Here is a 17,924-nt window from a genome sequence, read left to right as displayed (position 1 = left end):
GACTGGGTGTGGCCCCTGGGGATAAGGTTGGCTTTTGAGTAGGGGTGGGCTGAAGGTGGCTGATGAGGGGCTTGGTTGTGTGATGGAGAACCCAGCAGGGAGGACCAGCCACGGAGGGGCAGGGGGTGCTCTACAGGCCTACCAGGCCAGGACTGAGTGGACCCCTGCAGAGACCATGGTGGGCAGAGGTGTAATGGTCAGGATGAGTAATCAATGTGGGGGCCTGAGAGACAGGCCAGAGGGAGGAAAAGGAGGCAGGAAATCAACAGAGGGTCTGCTGGGGAAGGGAATGGACAGGCCTGCAGCTGTGTCCCTGTCCTGTGTTTGGTGCATTAGCAGAAAGCTTTCATCAGGAGCTCTGCATGTCCCTTCTGCCCACGTGCGCGGTGTTCTTTTATGCTTTGTAAATGCTGTTTTATTAAGTTTTTTAGTGACTTTAAACAGTGGCAGGAAGAATTTTGTCACCAGCCAAATGTCATTGTGGCCTGTGAATTAGTTTCCCACTTGTAGGTGTCACAGTAGACCAGGTGAGTGTGCCTGCCACAGTAGCCTTGAGGAATGCTGTTTTCTGTGACAGCTCTTAGTTGGGAAGCCTTTTTCCCTCAGTATTTGACTCACCTGTGTGACTGGTGTTCTAACAAGCTTGGCGTGGCATTTGAAGGTGGAAGGCGTGACCTCGGCTATTTCTGAGATGGCTGAGCCCCTTGTGGTCAGTTCTCCAGCATGGGCTCTGAGGTAGATGTGCACTTTTTCGTTTTCTTTTTTAATTTTGACAGAGACAGAGTCAGAGAGAGGGACAGATAGGGACAGACAGGAAGGGAGAGAGATGAGAAGCATCAATTTTTTGTTGTAGCTCCTTAGTTGTTCAGTGATCGATTTCTCATATGTGCCTTGACCGGGGAGGGGGGTGCCTGCAGCATTGAGAATGACCCCTTGCTCAAGCCAGCGACCTTAGGCTTCAAGCTGGCGACCTTTGGGCTCAAGCCAGCGACCATGAGGTCTTGTCTATGATCCCACACTCAAGCCAGCAACCCCTCGCTCAAGCTGGACCTCAGGGTTTCGAACCTGGGTCCTCCGCCTCCCAGTCCAATGCTCTATCCGCTGCGCCACTGCCTAGTCAGGCATCATTTTCTTTTTCAAAATGAACTTGAGATTAAAATGCTAACCTAACACCTTTCAAGTGGCTTGGTGGACTTTGCAGGGTTCATACAGTAAAAACTGTACCTGGGTAATAAATATCACTTAGGATCAAATGGTTCCTCTGGGCTGTAGGTCACACATCCTGTAGCCAGAGTTGGTCTTGCTCAGAAAGAAACTGCATGCTCATGCCAGCAGGTGTGACCTTGCACATGGCCAGTTGGTCTATCTCTGTGGGCCTCCTCTCCAGGGCCAGTCTCAGGCAGAGCAGCTTCCAGTGCTGAGTGCTAAGCTTGGCTCCTTGTTGTTTTCGACTTCTTGTTTTTATGTTAGGAAGTTTTAAGTCTTTTTCTGAAGGTTTTTTTTTTTTTTTTTTTTAAAAGTCAGATAAAAAAAAGAATTTAAATTGTAGCATTTTAGAATGTGGTATAGAAGCTAGTGTGTTCTGAGAACTGAGTTGGGAGGTTTCCCCTTCCTTCCTTGAATATGTTCACAGCCACTCAGCACTGCCTGTTTTTGGCATTGACATAGGAAACCCTTGTCAGATATGAGGTGTAAGTGTTGATTCTGTGTGCTCAGCTCTGGCTGAGGCCAGGATGATGTGAGGATTCTGAGTTAGACCCTTAGTTATGTGAACTATTTTTTCTTCCTCAAGGTAAGTGAATTATTGATTGCAGCAATTGTCATGCACTCGAATGATGTGTTTAATGTTGGCCAATGTGAAGTCATCTTTCCTGGTTGTTTCCAGAGAGACCAGGGTGCCTCATCCTGTGGGGTTAGGGAGACCACGCCGTGTGATCCGAAGGCCCCTCACTGCCTGCAGACAGTTTTGTGTGATGCTTTGTTTCCTTAATTGAATCAGTATTTTGGTGGACTTCACATTTATAGTAAGTTTTATAATAGATTTTATAATTACCAGTTTTCAAAAATCACTTTATTTATAATTTTTTCAGGAGATAAATCTCCCCCTAAACTTGAACCATCAGATGCATTACCTCTTCCTTCAAACTCGGAGACTAATTCAGAACCACCAACCCTCAAACCAGTAGAACTCAACCCAGAGCAGAGTAAACTATTCAAAAGAGTCACATTTGATAATGAATCACATAGCACTTGCACTCAGAGCGCACTGGTAATCGGACACCCTGCAGAGCCCACCCTCGCCTGTAGTGGCGATGCGCCGGCGGCGGCCTCCGCGGTGGCGGAGCCAGCAAGCGATGTAAACAGACGCACTTCTGTTCTCTTCTGCAAATCGAAAAGTGTAAGCCCCCCAAAGTCTGCCAAGAACACTGAAACCCAGCCAACTTCTCCTCAGCTAGGGACCAAAACCTTTTTGTCTGTAGTCCTTCCGAGGTTGGAGACTCTTCTGCAGCCAAGAAAAAGGTCGCGGAGCACCTGCGGCGACTCCGAGGTGGAAGAGGGGTCCCCGGGAAAGCGCCTGGACACAGGTAAATGCCACGGCATCCTCACTGCACCCTTCTCTTCTCTGGGGTCTTGGCGTAGTCATCGGGAATGATGCCCAAGTGTGGTGTTTTAGTTTACTGTCCACAGTTCTCTTAATTTCCAGATGAGAAGATAGATGGTGCATTATTTTTTGAAAAGTTCTAGCTTGTAGGTCTGAGGGGTGCCATCATGGTTGGCTTGGCGTGGGCGGTCCTGCTGCTCCTCCCCTATGTTGTATACTAGGAGGGGCTCTGGAGTTGCTCATTTTGTGCGCAGTACCCTAGTGGCATGGGACAGGCTGTGTCTGGCTTGTAGAGCTCACTGAAGGGGCACGCTTTGGGGTGATGCTGTGGGGCTCTGGTCTGCAGTGTGCTGGGGTGTTCCATTCTGAGGTCAGTATGGGCTCTGGGTACCATCCTTAGGCTGAATGTAGCACTTTGCCCAGTTAAAGAAATTTTTGATATTTATCACTGTTCTGTGTCGCTTTGTTAGTACGTGAATGACTATTTCTTGCTAAAATGACATTTGAAGGTGTTTCTTATTTACTGGTAAGCTTTTATAACTTAAATTAGTTCAGTTAACTGAGAGATTGCCACATGTACCTTTGGTCACCAGATTTTTCATGGGTTCCCAGGGGCTAAGCAGGATGGGGGGTGCCTGAGCTCTTCTGCAGCCAGCTCCTCAGTCTCAGGACCAAAGTGCAAGTGTCTGCTGATGCTGACAGGCTGTTGTCATCCGCTTGGCTCCCTGATGGCCGTGCTTCTGGGAGGTACTGCCTCTGACGCTGACACCTCCTCCTGGAGGCATGTTTGTCCCATGGGTTCTTATCTTGGACCAGAGCCTGGTCTGTGTTTCTCATTGGTCTGTTATTTACAAAGAATGGTGTGCTTTCTTCTGCCACCCTGCTGTCGGTGCTTCCCGAGTTCAGCTGTGAGGATGTGAGGCTGCAGCCTAGAACCTGCCAGGGCAGAGTCAGGTTGGGGGCAGAGGGCGGTCCCCTGCCTGCACCCATCCATCTGTGGTTGAGGCGTTGAGGTGGAGGGACGGGTCCAGTAGGTATTTACTCTGGTGCCCGTCCTACACTTCAACAGACCATCTTTCTTGTTGCCAGAGTAACTTCTTATCAGTTTCATCTTAACATGTAGGAAACGTTTACATGGGAATTAACTTTATAGAAAAGCTCTATTTATGTCCCCTTTTATTTTGATGGGTTGATATCAGTTGGAATTCTTTTTTTTTCCCTATGGATTTGAGAGAGGGGGAGAGCGATGGGGAGGGGAGAGGGGAGAGAAGCATCAGCTTGTTTCACTTAGTTGTGTACCCATTGATTGCTTCTCATACATGCCCTGATCCCAGGATCAAACCAGTGACCTTGGCGCTCTGGGATGATGCTCTGTCCACTGTGCCACTGGCCAGGGCTCAAGTTAGAATTTTTTAATAACTTTTGAAAATTTGAACTTCTAATACAGACCTTCAGTGTTTCATAGATGGTAGTTCAAGTTACTATGGAGCTTTCTTTAGCACTTGGGAACTTCCCTTCTCTGCTATGGCCTTCCTAGTGCACTTAGGAAATGTAGTCTAGTTCCCTTCCCCTTCCCTTTCCCTTTCCCCTTCCCCTTCCCCTTCCCCTTTCTCTTTTTTAAGTGAGAGAAAGGGAAGATAGACAGACTCCTGCAGGTGTCTCAACCGGGATCTACACAGTAACCCCCATCTGGGGCCGATGCTCAAATCAACTGAGCTATCCCCAGTGCCTGAGACTGATAGTCTTGGACTAACTGATCTATCCTCAGTGCCTGGGACCACGCTTGAACCAGTCGAGGGGACGCGAATGAGAAGCAGATAGTTACTTCTTTTGTGTGCCTTGACTGGGAATCGATTTTGGGACATCCATATGCTGAGCCAGCACTATCCACAGAATCAACTGGCCAAGGCTTGCGACTCGTTTTCTAAGTGTTCTGAGGAGAAGTCCTTGCAGTTAACAGTTGGAGGGGAGTCACCATGTGTTGTGTACCTGCTTGGCAGTTAGCTCAGGGTGCCAGGCCCTGGCAGATGGCTCCCTGATCTGGGGCGCCCACCACATGCTGGAGCCTCTGACCTCCCTGTCTGCATTGTGTGTGCAGGGCGCTATTGGTCAGGAACCCCACTGAGAAGCTGGTGTCTCAACAGTAGCTGGCCTGGCCCTGCAGTGGCCCTTACCTGACACTTTGGGTCCTGCTGGAGCTGTTGCCAACTGTGGGCCTCTGACTGTTGGTGAGGTTTCCCCAGCCTTTCAGTCATGGCTTTTGGGGTGTTCTTGCACTCAGTCACCAGATGTCCTTTGTAGAAAATAACCTGCCCCCCCTCCTCCTGCTTTTCTGCCTCTGAGTGGAGGGTTTTGCAAGTGGTGATGGGCCTTGGAGGAGAGTCTGCACCCTATGATCCTGACTGAAACACAGGTCTCTGCTTTCTTATTCCAGAATGACAGTAGAGTCAGTGGACACAGGACGAGGCCTCACGCCCCTGTGCGCCCCGGGAGGGAGCCTTAGTAGCGTGTGGGCAGAGCGCCAGCGACGTTGCCCACCATCCATTTCTGGCCTCGCCTCACCTGGGCCTGCGGCTCTGCACACCTGGATTCCTTGCTCTGAGCTGCAGCCTTCGCAGTCTGGACTTGAAACACTCTGGGCTTCCAGTCGTCCCACACGTTCATCTGTGTACCCTGCCTGCCTTGTAGGCAGTTCTCTGGGTTCCACCGCGCACTTCAGGATTTCCAAGTTAGAGTAAAAACTGATGCATTCATTCTGAGACACTGGCCCCTGTGGGCTCTGTTGAAAGTGCCCGTGTGGAGATGTGTGCTGCTTCTTGACCTCAAGAAGGGTTAGCGCACCTGAGTCTGCTCCTGGTGTCCTGTCCCATGGAGCTGCACTGTCTCCTAGATTATTTCTTCTGTGACCACTAACTTATTTTCAACGATAAGCCATCAGGCTGGAACGTTTGTACAACTTGTCTCTTCTCTTGAGATTCCTGCTGTACACATGGTGGGGTGTGTGTGTGTGAGGGACAGAGAGAGAGGGACTCTAGTGGCCTTGGCTGGTCAGGGCAGAGGCTGGTCTGTTATGTCTTCTGTCAGACTAAATGACTTTTTCACTGTTTTCTAGGTTCTCATTTTAACTGCTAACATGTTGGGTAGTTCACTCTTTGGATCCTAATTATTTTCTCTTACTCAGCTTGGATTGGAGTTCTGCTAAGTGGTCATTTTGGAATGCAGAGAGATTGCTGCACCCTTGTATTCCATGTAATTCTTTGGATGACATTGGAAGCATCAGTCCAGCTACCGTCGAAACAAAAACACTAACACCAGCACAGACCTGTTCCCTTCTGTTAAGTTAGAGCCACACGCCCCAGGAGGAACTACCTTGCTGGGATGCCGCCTTGGCTCTCCCTGTGGATAGGTGTGAGCCTTACAGTCAGTCGAGTGGCTCATAGCGCTTCCTGCATCCACAGAGGACTCACTGGACAGATTCTGATTCCCTCAACAGGCGCAGCACTGGGCCTGACATGGCCTGCATGTTCCACATGGCATACCTGGAGGACCCTTGGCTGTTAGCATCTGTGTCCCTGGTGTCTGCCTGACCTTCTCCTCTTTATTTCTCTTTCCTTCTTTTCCTCCTGGCTGTCTCCCAGCTCGTCTCTCTGGTTACCACACCAAGTGCCACTGCAATGAGTGAAGCCTTGTCTGTGAGACGTGAAACATTCTGTGCCCAGCATCCTCTGTGCACTTCCACTGCCATGGTGTCTTTGTGGAGCTGGTTTAGGCACAAGCAGGGTGTTGGGGATCTAATTTGCTGTGTTTTGGTGATTTTATTGAAAGATTGAAACATGCATCCTACATGAAATTTTCTTTTCAACAGTAAAAATAAAACATGTGAGCAAGATTATGGGCTCAGGAGGCTGAGTGCGGTCACTGTGCCCGCTGGCCTCTGAAGCTGGTCACACATTTGACCCCATGTCGTCATGCTGGGGAGCTACGTGGCAGCTTGGGTGAAGCACTGGTGTTCACAGCACATGGCTTTAGGTGGACAGTAGTGACCGCAGCCCACTCTGCTTTACCTCTTGCTGGCTGCCATCCAGAAGGTTCTTTAAGGCCTAGTGAGGGTGTGGCGGGTATGGACTTTGTTTTGCTTGGCCATGTGGGCCATTTGGAACGGAGGTCCAACCTCAGTGAGCTTTCTCTGAAGAGGTGCCTTATCTGTCCCAAGGGGCATCTGGTACCTCTTCTGCTTGTGGCCTGGGTTTGCTCTAGAAAGACCAGGAGGGGGTTGGATAGCTGGGCCAGCACACCTCTCTGCTTGGTCAGGCCTTTGGGGGCAGAGGAGGTCTTCTTTTGTTTTTGTCTCCTAAGAAGTCCCTGTGACCACAGGCAGACTGGGTGTTGGCACAGTCTCAAGTGCTCTGGGGAGAATGCAGCCTCCGTGCTGGAGAACGTTGGCCTGTTCCTGAGCCACCCTGTCTCATTCTCATAGCATACTGACTTGACTTTCAGCATTCAAAACATCCCTCTTGTTGCGATTGTGCTGAGCATATGCTCTGTTGGACACGGCTGGTGTGTGGGCTTGGGCTAAAGGGTGGACCCCGCTCTCTGCACTCCTTTAGGACCTGCCTGAGTGTCCTTTTATGTCCTTGCAGTCTCCAAGGCATAGCCTGGTGAGTGTCCTGAGCAGCAGGGAAGGGTTTACACAGGGAACCCATGTGGGAGAGTGACAGTGACAGGTGCCCACTCACATTTCATGGGTAACGTGAAAAACTTTGTGGATTGTCACACCGGTGTGTCCTCTCTGTCCTTAGAGAGGTGGAAAGGTTGAGGCTTCCACATGTCCCCTTCGTTTCCCTTAGTGTGTCACCTGGCAGCCTGATGTTAGGTGGTTGTCCTCTAGCACGTTGTCTGCCGCTGGACATCAATGTGGACTCACTTCGTGTTTTGGTGCCGGTTTCCATTGTCCTGGACGCCTCACCTCTGCTATGCACCTTACTTGGTCTGCCCTTGGCCAGCTGTGTTCAGTGATAGCACTGCCTGCTCTTCCTCATGCTTTCTCTGCAGGCTCCAACCTGCCACAGGGCCCAAAGGGGCAACGCAGACACTGACTCTGCTCATCACTCACTGGAGCTCTTCCCAGGTACCTCCATGTCCCTATCACAGATGGGGGAGACTCGCCCATCACTCTTTTAGAGAGACTTCCTGGTCTGGGCCCAGCCTTTTGCCTGGAAAGGCATACAGTCAGCTCCTTTGCAGAGAGGAAGCGAAGACATGGCTGGAGTTCCTGGGAAGTTAGTTGCAGGATGAGGCTATCAGTACCGTGTTGACATTGCATGGAGTGACTTTATGGCTATGTGTCCTTGTTGAGAGGACTGTTGCCACAGGGTGTGCCTGGATCTGGCCCAAGTCCGGAGAATCCTGTCTGGGGTTTCCCCCAAGGGTCTAGGCGGTGGTCTTGTATAGTCTTGCTGATACTGGGCCCACATGTGTGCCTATGTGACTGTTGCCCCTTCTCAGACCCAAATAAATCTTGCATACCAGACTCCATCTGTCTGTCCATCCATCTGGGCTGGGTTGGTAATCTCTGACTTACTGAATTGTGGGTTGCTCTGTTCCTGGGGGATCCCTGTGTCTCCAGACAGTGCATTCTGTGCCCTCCTAAGCATTGTTGCCCTAGAAGGCTGGGTGGAGATGCTCTCCCCGTTTCTCCCAGGGGAGTAGGGTTCAGGTCAGATCTCTTATGCTGCTTATGCTAAGGGGGTGACGAGAAGCGAGGTGTCTCTCCTGTGTCAGCTCAGCTGCTTTTTTCAATGTGGTTTGGTAGTTGCTCACAAATGTCAGATTACAAAGTGAGTGTAACACCTGGCAGTCTGCAGTTATTGCTTATAAAAATGTGTTAATTTTAAAGTGAAAAGAACTAAGTTTTTCTTAAAGCCAGTGTTCAAGTCCAGCAGAAATGGAGCAAGCTGTCTAATGCAGTGGCTTTCTACCGTTTTTCACTTGGGAACCAGAGAAAATAGAATTATTTTGGGGCTTGCTAAGGCAGAAATCATCATAAGCATAAGTGAATTTGGCTAAGATCATTGGGTCTGTAATCTTCACACGACATCAGGGTGGTTAATGATTTTGTGGACTGGCACAAAATTTCTGGCGGACTGGTCTGCGTACTGGCGGTTGAAAAACACTGGTCTGATGAATTTATGTAAAGAAAATGCATAGCTTTGTTCTATTCAGTGAGCAGCAAACTCATATACTTTCTGCATTTTTATTTCTTAGCTGCCATCAAGGTTTATTCATCTCCTTTATTTAAAAAGTAAGTCATATGATTGAGGAAATACAGAAAGTGCCGCACACCTTGGAGATACTGTGGGTTTGGTTCCAGACCACCACAATAAAGCAAATACGCAATAAAGTGAGTCACGTGAATATTTTGGTGTCCCAGTGCATGTAAAAACTATGTTTATACTACACTGTAGTTTATTAAGTGTTTAATAGCATTATGTCTAAAAAAATGTAGATACCTTAATTAAAACTACTTTATTGCAAAAAAAAAAAATGCTAACAAGCATCTGAGCAAGCTGTAATCTTTTTGCTGGTGGAAGGTTTGCCTTGATGTTGATGGCTGCTTGGTGGTAGTTGGTGACTGTGGCAATTTCTTACAATAAGACAGCAGGGAAATTTTTTATATCACTGGACTCTTCCTTTCATGAACAATTTTCTACAGCATGCAGCATTTACCCACAGAACTTTCTTTCTTTTTTTTCTTTTGTATTTTTCTGAAGTAAGAAGCAGGGAGGCAGTCAGATCGACTTTTGCATGCACCAGACTGGGATCCACCTGGCATGCCCACCAGGGGGCGATGCTCTACCCATCTTGGCTGTTGGTTCCGTTGCTACTGGAGCCATTCTAGCGCCTGAGGTGGAGGCCACAGAGCCATCCTCAGCACCTGGGCCAACTTTTCTCTAGTGGAGTCTTGGCTGGGGGAGGGGAAGAGAGAGACAGAGAGAAAGGAGAGAAAGCGGAGAGGGGGGAAAGGCGGAGAAGCAGATGGATGCTTCTCCTGTGTGCCTTGGCTGGGAATTGAACCCAGGACTTCCACACGCTAGGCTGACGCTCTACCACTGAGCCAACCAGCCAGGGTTTTTTTTTTTTTTTTTTTTTTTTTTTAAGTGAGAAGAGAGGAGATAGACAAACTCCTCCATGTGCCCCAACCGGGATCCACCTGGCAACCTCTGTCTGGGGCTGATGCTCGGACGAAACCAAGCTATCCTCAGCACCCTGGGCCCCAATGCTTGAACCAGTTGAGCCACTGGCTGTAGGAGGAGAGAGAGAGAGGGGGGAGGGCAGGGTAGTAGAAGCAGATGGTCGCTTCTCATGTGTTCCCTGACTGGAAATCATACCCAATGTCCATGCGCCTGGCTGGTACTCTAGCCTCTGAGCCACTGGCCAGAGCCTAAGAACTACTTTCAAAGTTGGAGACAGTCCTCAAACCTGCTGCTGCTTTATCAAATAAGTTAATGTGACATCCTAATTTCTGTGTTGTTATTTCACTATCCTCACTACTACATCTTTGCCAGGAGTGAAGTCCATCTTGGGAAATCACTTTCTGTGCTCATCCATGAATACCTCCCCATCCGTTCAAGTTCTGAGATTGCAGCAGCTCAGTGCCATCCATCTTTAGGCTCCACATTTAAAAAAATATTTTATTGATCTTATGGGGGGTGGTGGGGGTATGAGAAGTAGTTGTTTCACTCTAGCTGTTCATTGGTTGCTTGTCATGTGTGCCTAGACTAGGCAAGCCCAGGGTTTCTAACCCACGACCTCAGTGTTTCAGGTCGGCTCTCCATTTGTTGTGCCACCACAGGCCAGGCCAGGCTCCACTTCTAGTTCTGGTTCTCCTCCTGTTCCCACTACATCTGGAGTTACTTCCTCCACTGAAGTCTTGAACCCCTCAAAGTCATCCACGAGGACTGGAATCAACTTCTTCCAAACTTCTGTGATTATGGGAAGAAGTTTCCCATAAGCTCTTAATGGCATCTAGAGTGGTGAATACTTTTCCATTTATTTTGCCCCGATCCATCAGAGGAATCGCCACAGCAGGTAGAGCTTACAAAATGTATTTCTTTGCCCTGGCCAGGTAGCTCGGTTGGTTGGAGTGTTGTCCTGAAGCACAGAGGTTGCCAGTTAGATCCCTGGTGAGGGCACATATGGGAACAGCTCGATGTTCCTATCTCTCCCTGCCTCTCGCTTAAAAAAAAAAAATTTCTTAAATGATAAGACTTGAAAGTCAAAATGACTCCTTGATCCAAGAGCTATAGAAAGGCATGAAAACAACATTAATCTCGTTGTCCATCTCCATCAGAGTCCTTGGGTGAGCAGGTGCATTGTCAGTAAGCAATAGGTCTCAGTGGTGGGTGGGCTGAGTTGTTCAGTAAACCGTATTATACACAGTTGTGTTGTCATCTAGGCTTTGCTTACCATTTATAGAGCACAGCAGGGCTCTACGGTTTTCGGAATGGTAACTGAGTATTGGCTTCAACTTAAGGTCACCAGCTGCATGAGCCCCAAACAAGAGAGCCAGCCTGTTTTCTGAAGCCAGGCACTGGCTCCTCTCCAGCTGTGAAAGTCCTAGATGGCCTCTTCTGCCAATACAGAAGCCTGTTGTGCAGAGTGGCCACCTTCAGTAGTCATCTCAGTGCATCTTCTGAGTAGCTTGCTGCAGCCTCTTGCTCAGCGCTCTGCTTCACCGGTCAGCGGCAGCCTCCGCCAGCTTCGCACTCCTCTCCTCTCGGCCTTCACAGAGTGGAGGAGCCTTAGGACCTTGCTGTGGGTTAGGCTTTGGCTTAAGGAAATGTTTGTTTGATCGTCTGTCCAGACCACTGAAACTTTTTTCTGTATCAGCAATGAGGCTGTTTCTTTTTCTTACCATTTGTGTGTTCAGTGGAGGAGCACTTTTAATTTCCTTCAAGAACTTTTCCTTGGCATTTACAATTTGGCCAACTGTTTGGCACAAGAGATCGAGCTAGCTTTCAGCTTATGTTGGCTTTTGACATGCCTTCCTCACAAAGCTTATCATGTCTAGGTTTTGATGTAAAAGTGAGAGACATGCAGCTCCTCCTTTCACACGAACACTTGGAGGCCAGTGTAGGGATATTAATTGGCTGAATTTCAATATTGTATCTCAGGGAACTGGGAGGCCCGAGGAGAGGGAGAAAGACAGGGAGGGTCAGTCGTTGGAGCAGTGACAGCACACAGGCAAGTTCGCCGTCTCCTGTGGGTGCAGTTGTGGCGCCCCAATTACAGTAGTAACATCGGCAATCACTGAACACAGATCACCATGACAATGTGATAACAATGGCAAGGCTTGAAATAGTGTGAGAATTTCACTGAGCACAGGCCTGGAAAATGGTGCTGATAGTGCCAGATGCAGGCCTTCACTTGCACAACCTTCACTTTGTAAAGACGCAGTGTCTGTGAGGTGCAGTGAAATGAGGTTGCCGTGCAGAGCAGGTTGTAGAGTCCTGTAATCTAGCCACCCACCTCAAAACATTTTAAAGAAATGGATTGTTAATTTTTTAAGCATGAGGTATGGGATTGATTCATTTTTTGAAAAACAGACACACAGTCCTGTAGGTGTCGTATGGGAGGGAGCCAGGCTGGCCCACGTTGGTTGGACACAGGCTGTGTGAGTGAGGAGTCTTCACCTGGTTTCCTTCAGGCCTGACGTTGGTGGTAGGGGATTGGCCAGTGTACTATTTATATTCAGTGGCACAGAAGTCAGACTTTTTGGGAGGAAGGTCAAGGGTTCAGTTTTGAGATTGGCCTTGACTAAAGCATTTCTTGAGGACTTAGGTGATGAGGTTGTATTGTGAGAGCTGGCTTCCTGGGGAGCGGCGCAGGCCTAGCCCTCAGCTTCCCCAGCGAGGTTAGCCAGGTGCCAGTGTTTATTTTAGTGTTTCAGTGCTTTTGAGGTTTTTGTTAACTCTTCTTTTGAAAGAAGGTTTTTCTTAAATTCAGAGTTTCTGTTTCCACTTGAAGTTCCCCTGTGTGAAGCCACTCTCAGCAGTCTCACTCCTCAGTGAGGGCTCCACGTGGCCTGGCCTGCGAGAGGCCTGACCCAGACATGGCTTGTCCCCTGTGTACCTGATGGGCATGTGTGTGGTTCCGTCCATCTGGGAATGAATAACTGCTGCCCTTTCTTTGCCTTTGTGGAGCCACCTAACACTTGGCTTTTAAAGAAGAGCACCTCCTAGAGACCAGTGTCCTCTGAGCTAGCTTGATTGTGGTTTGTCACCGTGTCTCGTTGCACAAGTGCTGTGTGTCTCCTGTGCCGTGAGTGCTGTGCTAAGTACTGGGAGGTTTGGGCTGGTGACCACTGTGCCATTGGACTGTGCACATGGGACACACAACAGATTCCAGTTCAAAGGGTACATGGTGCCTGGAACAGCTGGCTCTGGCCCTGAGCTCAGGTGCTTGGTGTCTGTTGCAGGTCTCACCAATGGCTTTGGGGGTGTGAGGAGTGAGCAGGAGCTGGGCAGTGCCCCTGGGAGGAAAGCCACGCCCCGGCGCCGCTGTGCCTCCGAATCCAGTATCTCCTCCAGCAGCAGTCCGCTCTGCGATGCCAGGTGGGAACATGGGCCTCGCATCCTATGGGGGGGGGGGGGCGGGGGTACACCTGCTGATCGGGGCACTTGTTTGTGTTGATATGTTAATGTGTTTTGTAGAACTCAATCAGAGATGGAAAATGCAGCTACATGAAAATACAGTTTTTAAATTGTAAATTTGAACTTTGATGGTTTAAACTTTAAATTGATAGTTTGTACTTTGATTTTTTCTTATGTCTTTCCTTTATTGAAGTGGTGGCAAGCACGGGCCTGGCTTCCTGCCCTGCAGTGGCCACTTTCTTTCTGGGCATAGCTGCACCCTGTGTGGACTGGGATGGGGCTTTGGCTCTTGGGCCACAGCTGGGACTGCCCTGTGACACGGCTCTGCTTCTCCTCTGACAGTTTCAGTGCTCCTAAGTGCGGCCGCGGCAAGCCGGCCCTGGTGCGCAGGCACACGCTGGAGGACCGCAGTGAACTGATTTCCTGCATTGAGAATGGAAACTACGCCAAGGCAGCCAGGATTGCGGCTGGTGAGTGGATGCCCAAGCCTCTTTTTTGTTTCTCTCTGGCCAGAAGGCAGCACAGTGGGACGGGGGTTCCCTCTATGGACACTGCCTGCCTTCTGCCTCAGAGTGGGTATTGTGTGCCTGGCCTTACTTCCAGAAAGGGCTGGCTACACCTCATGGGCATGAGGCAGGTATGCTGCGCCGCAGACAACCCAGAGGGTGGGGCTGGGTGGGCAGCCACCATGGATGCGTGGGAGGATGTGAAAGTTCTGTCCTGCAGCTTGCCGTTGTGTGTGGATTGCTCAGCTCCAAGTGGTCTGGTTGTCAGATGCTCTGGAGGCTGCTAATGTTTGTTTAGGCTCATATGGGATTTGTAGCTGACTGTGAGACTGTGAGGTGGGGGTTTCTCAGCTTTCAGCATCTGGAAGAGGCCTGGGATGTCAGTGGGAACAGCTGGACTGTGTGGTTGAGGTGGAGACTATGTCAGAAAGGTGGGCAGAGATGAGGGGTGATGCAGCCAGGAGGGGTCTGAGTGGAGTGGCTGATAGCATGACCCTGAGTGATGCTCTGGGCTGCGTGGAGAGGAGGCTGAGGACTAGGTGGGACCTTGGTCACTAGGATGTGGATGTAGACTTCCAGGGAAGTTCTGAGAGTCGGGCAAGGCTCCCTTCTGATAGAGTGTGTGAGGAGGGTTCAGGTGGGAAGAGCAGGTAAAGGAGCCAGGGCTGCAATTTTGAATTTGGGGTGTCAGTTGCAGAGATGCACTGGGGGTCCATTCTTGGAGGTCGGCATGTGGGGGTGAGAGGTTGGGGGCTCAGGAGGGAGAGCTATTGAGAACCAGGAGGTCAGAGGCCCTTGAGTGGGGAAGGGGGTTGAGGAAGCCTGGGGTGAGGCTGTGGTGATGCAGTGTTGTGACCGCAGAGGGGCAGGTGCACTGTGGCCACCTAGTCTCAGGAGGGGGGTCGCTGCATGAGGATGACATGCACCCTGCTGGGGTGTGTCGTTCGCACTGGGTGCCCTCCAGGCCACTCACTTCTCCGTCCCTTCTTTTTTCCAGAAGTGGGTCAGAACAGTATGTGGATTTCAACGGATGCTGCGGCCTCCGCTCTCGAACCTCTGAAAGTGGTGTGGGCCAAGTGCAGTGGCTACCCCTCGTACCCTGCCCTGGTGAGCCGGGGCACATGGGTGTGGGGTCAGTGCTTTGGCTGGTGGGCAGTGGAACTGCTAGGTCCAGAACTGTTCCACCAGCAGTGTGGGGACAGGTGTCCTGTGAGTGTCTGCCAAGGCACTTGCGTGTGGGTTGTTGGGGTGGGAGAGATCCTTCAAACCAGCCTCCAGGAGAGGCCCAGGACTCTGTTGGGGTGCAGTGCTTGCTCTCAGATTTGACCAAATGTATCTTCCCCTGGCAGATCATTGACCCTAAGATGCCACGTGTGCCCGGCCACCACAATGGGGTCACCATCCCAGCCCCACCGCTAGATGTTCTGAAGATAGGCGAGCACATGCAGACCAAGGCGGATGAGAAGCTGTTCCTTGTTCTCTTTTTTGACAACAAGAGAAGCTGGTGAGCACCGTGCCCGGGTGGTGTGGGGGCCCCAGGTCTGAGCAGATGGCATACTTGCACTCTGATGCCTGGAAACCATGGAGGCATGTGAGCAGCTGGGTCTCCTTGAGAACGAGAATGTGTGCTGAACTTCAGCCATGTCTCCACTCCAACAGCTTTGTCTTCCTCTTGGGCACTGCAGGCTGGCCCCCATCTCTTACCTGGTACTCATGGTACTCATTGGACTCAAATGGGCCCCTGACTCCAGCGCTGTGCCAGGAGCTGCCCCTGCTTAGGCCCCTCTTAGTGTGGCATGCGTGTTGGCTGTCTGCACAGAGAGTGCTGACAGTATGTCTTAGGGCTGAAGCTCATTGAGCTGATGATGGGCTCCCAGGCAGTTTCAGATCTCTGACCCTATGGACTGCAGCCCCAGTGTACTCGAGGCTGCTTGGTGTGGAGTGATCATCTGGCCTTTTGGAGGGCAAAGCAGCTGCTTCAGTGTGCCTGGTGTTGTACCCGCTGGGGGTGAGGGTGTGCAGGGCCCGCAAGCACCCATTGAGCTGGGTTGGGTTTGTGTGTCACGGTGGTGGTTACTCTGGAAAGGCATGTAAAGTTGGTGGGGCCTTGAGGACATAGTTGGCCCATTGGGGATCGTGGAGGAGGAGGTGACCACCTGGTTTCATACCTCCCTGAGCCCCCGACCCCCAGAGGTGTGGTGGGAGGCTCAGGCTGTGCCCTAGTCCCCAGGCTGACCAGGCCCAGCTGTGGGCTTTCCCGAGGAGCATGTCTCCCAGCCTTGGTGCCACAGTGCCTGCTGCCCCTAGAGGGCGCCGGGTCGCTGGTCAGACTATGACATGGAGCATGACAGATGGGTGTGCCAGCGACTCTCACTGTTTCATTTTTTCTTTTAACCAGGCAGTGGCTCCCTAAGTCCAAAATGGTTCCTCTCGGCATCGATGAGACGATAGACAAGTTAAAAATGATGGAGGGGAGGAACTCCAGTATTCGGAAAGCCGTGAGGATCGCCTTTGACCGAGCCATGAACCACCTGAGCCGCGTGCACGGGGAGCCGGCCAGTGACCTCAGTGACATCGACTGAGGGGCCACCCTGCTTTGTCCATATGTTGATAAGCTGTACATGTTTGTATATTGTTCAGAACCTAACTTATTCTGAATTTTAGGCATAGTTCTTTAGTTCTTTTTTCCCCAGGGAGGGGGGAGGTTTTGTTTCCAAGTTTTCTATGGAGCCGTCCCCGTCTCGGCGCTCTGAATGGCGGGGGCGCATCTTTTGAGCACGACTCTGTGCCCATCACAGGTCACACTGGAGGGTGCTGCTTGCATCACTTTCTTTGATCCCTAGCTTTTTTTAAAAAGACTTTTGAATGTTTAATAATTTTGTAAATCATACTCTTTACATAGAGTACCAGTTATTTAATAAGATGGGATGTAAATTTATGACAAATATGTATTTTAAAGAAAGAAAATGACATTATTTTGAATGGTACTTTGTGGAAAGAGGTGGAAAATAAGTTTCTGCCGTGTACATCACCTGCAAATCACCAAAACACTCCGCCGCCCCGTGCGGGCTGGGCGGGCCTTCCTCTGGGTGTTACTGTCCTGTCCTGTCGTCCCTGTTCGCCCGCCAGCCTCCCGGCCTCCCCAGTTGCCCACGGGGCCCCCCCAGCAGATTATTTATTGTAGAAAATGTATTCATTTGCTTTATAATGAAAAGTAAATTTGCAAAAGTATATTGATATGCATTTTTATACAGGCACATACATACATTCGACTTGCTTCGGAGCAGGACGTGTTGGTTGTTGTATAAACGACTCTGGCTGTGTTCTTTGGTTTTGTAACTTGTACTCTTGTTTACAATGAGGGGCTTTCTGTAACTTGTTTTGATTTAGAACACTTTGGTAGCAATAGAGACTTTGGATACATTTTGTATGGTACCTGTGATGTACATAGAATTAGTACTTTATTTTTATTTTTAAGAGGTTAAAGCATTATGTTAGGGGAAATGGTAGGGTGGGTTTCCAAAATTGCATTTTTTTATATTAAAAAATAAAGTCAAGATTTGGACAGTGTGGCCATTTTATTCCTACACCCCCAGCGTGCTGGTCGGTGGGCAAAGTGGAGGCTGGCCCGTGTTCTGGCCCCTCAGCCTGTCCCCGCCGGCTCATCGAGGCACATGACATGCCTTCATCTTAACATTGTCATGGGATGGTATTATTTATTATTTTAGCTAATCATATTTTGTTTTAAAGTGGTAGTTTGACATTTTTAAATGTTTTTTTTTTCTTTTCAGTCTTCGTTGTTTGTAACAACTCCACAGAAACTTGAAAATAAATGTCTTCCTTTGATAGTTTTGTCTTGTGTCTGACAGACGCTTTCTATCTGCTGTGGTCCTTCCCAGAAGGTCGGTCGGGTGAGCCATGACTGTGCTCAGAGAAGGGCCCACCCTAAGCCTGGGGCAGTGGCAGGTGCACTCTCTCCATGGGCTGTAGGAAGGTGCTGTCATGGGGACTGAGTGGACAGTGGGGTGGTGACACTTCGAGCTTCTCTGTGGCATCAGGAGGGCTGAATCTTGTCTCTGAGTGTATCAGAGCTGGGACAGGCTGCAGGGGAGTTGGAAGGTGCTGGGTAGCTGGCCTGGGGCAGAGCCTGTTGTCTCGGGAGAC

At 50.0% G+C, this 17,924-nt stretch overlaps 1 protein-coding gene across 5 annotated transcripts in view; it reads left to right on the top strand.

Annotated features, from left to right (window-relative positions):
* BRD1 (bromodomain containing 1) overlaps nt 1-17,608 on the top strand; it is a 50,170-nt gene extending 32,562 nt beyond the window's left edge. For 2 of the 5 annotated variants that reach the window (XM_066358718.1, XM_066358717.1), the window contains exons 8-13: nt 2,091-2,585; nt 13,080-13,215; nt 13,597-13,724; nt 14,758-14,867; nt 15,110-15,264; nt 16,159-17,608. In XM_066358718.1, coding sequence (XP_066214815.1) covers nt 2,091-2,585; nt 13,080-13,215; nt 13,597-13,724; nt 14,758-14,867; nt 15,110-15,264; nt 16,159-16,342 — 1,208 coding nt within the window. In that variant the 3' untranslated portion in view covers nt 16,343-17,608. Of the gene's footprint in view, nt 1-2,090; nt 2,586-13,079; nt 13,216-13,596; nt 13,725-14,757; nt 14,868-15,109; nt 15,265-16,158 lie in introns of those variants that run through there. The other 3 variants (XM_066358719.1, XM_066358720.1, XR_010748113.1) reach the window with 3 other exon arrangements.
* The last annotated feature ends 316 nt before the right edge of the window (nt 17,609-17,924 follow it).

Source organism: Saccopteryx leptura, chromosome 1, assembly GCF_036850995.1.
Source record: "Saccopteryx leptura isolate mSacLep1 chromosome 1, mSacLep1_pri_phased_curated, whole genome shotgun sequence".
Classification (NCBI taxonomy): domain Eukaryota; kingdom Metazoa; phylum Chordata; class Mammalia; order Chiroptera; family Emballonuridae; genus Saccopteryx; species Saccopteryx leptura.
Note: the sequence above shows the minus strand (reverse complement) of the source record. Positions and strands in the feature narration are given on the sequence as shown.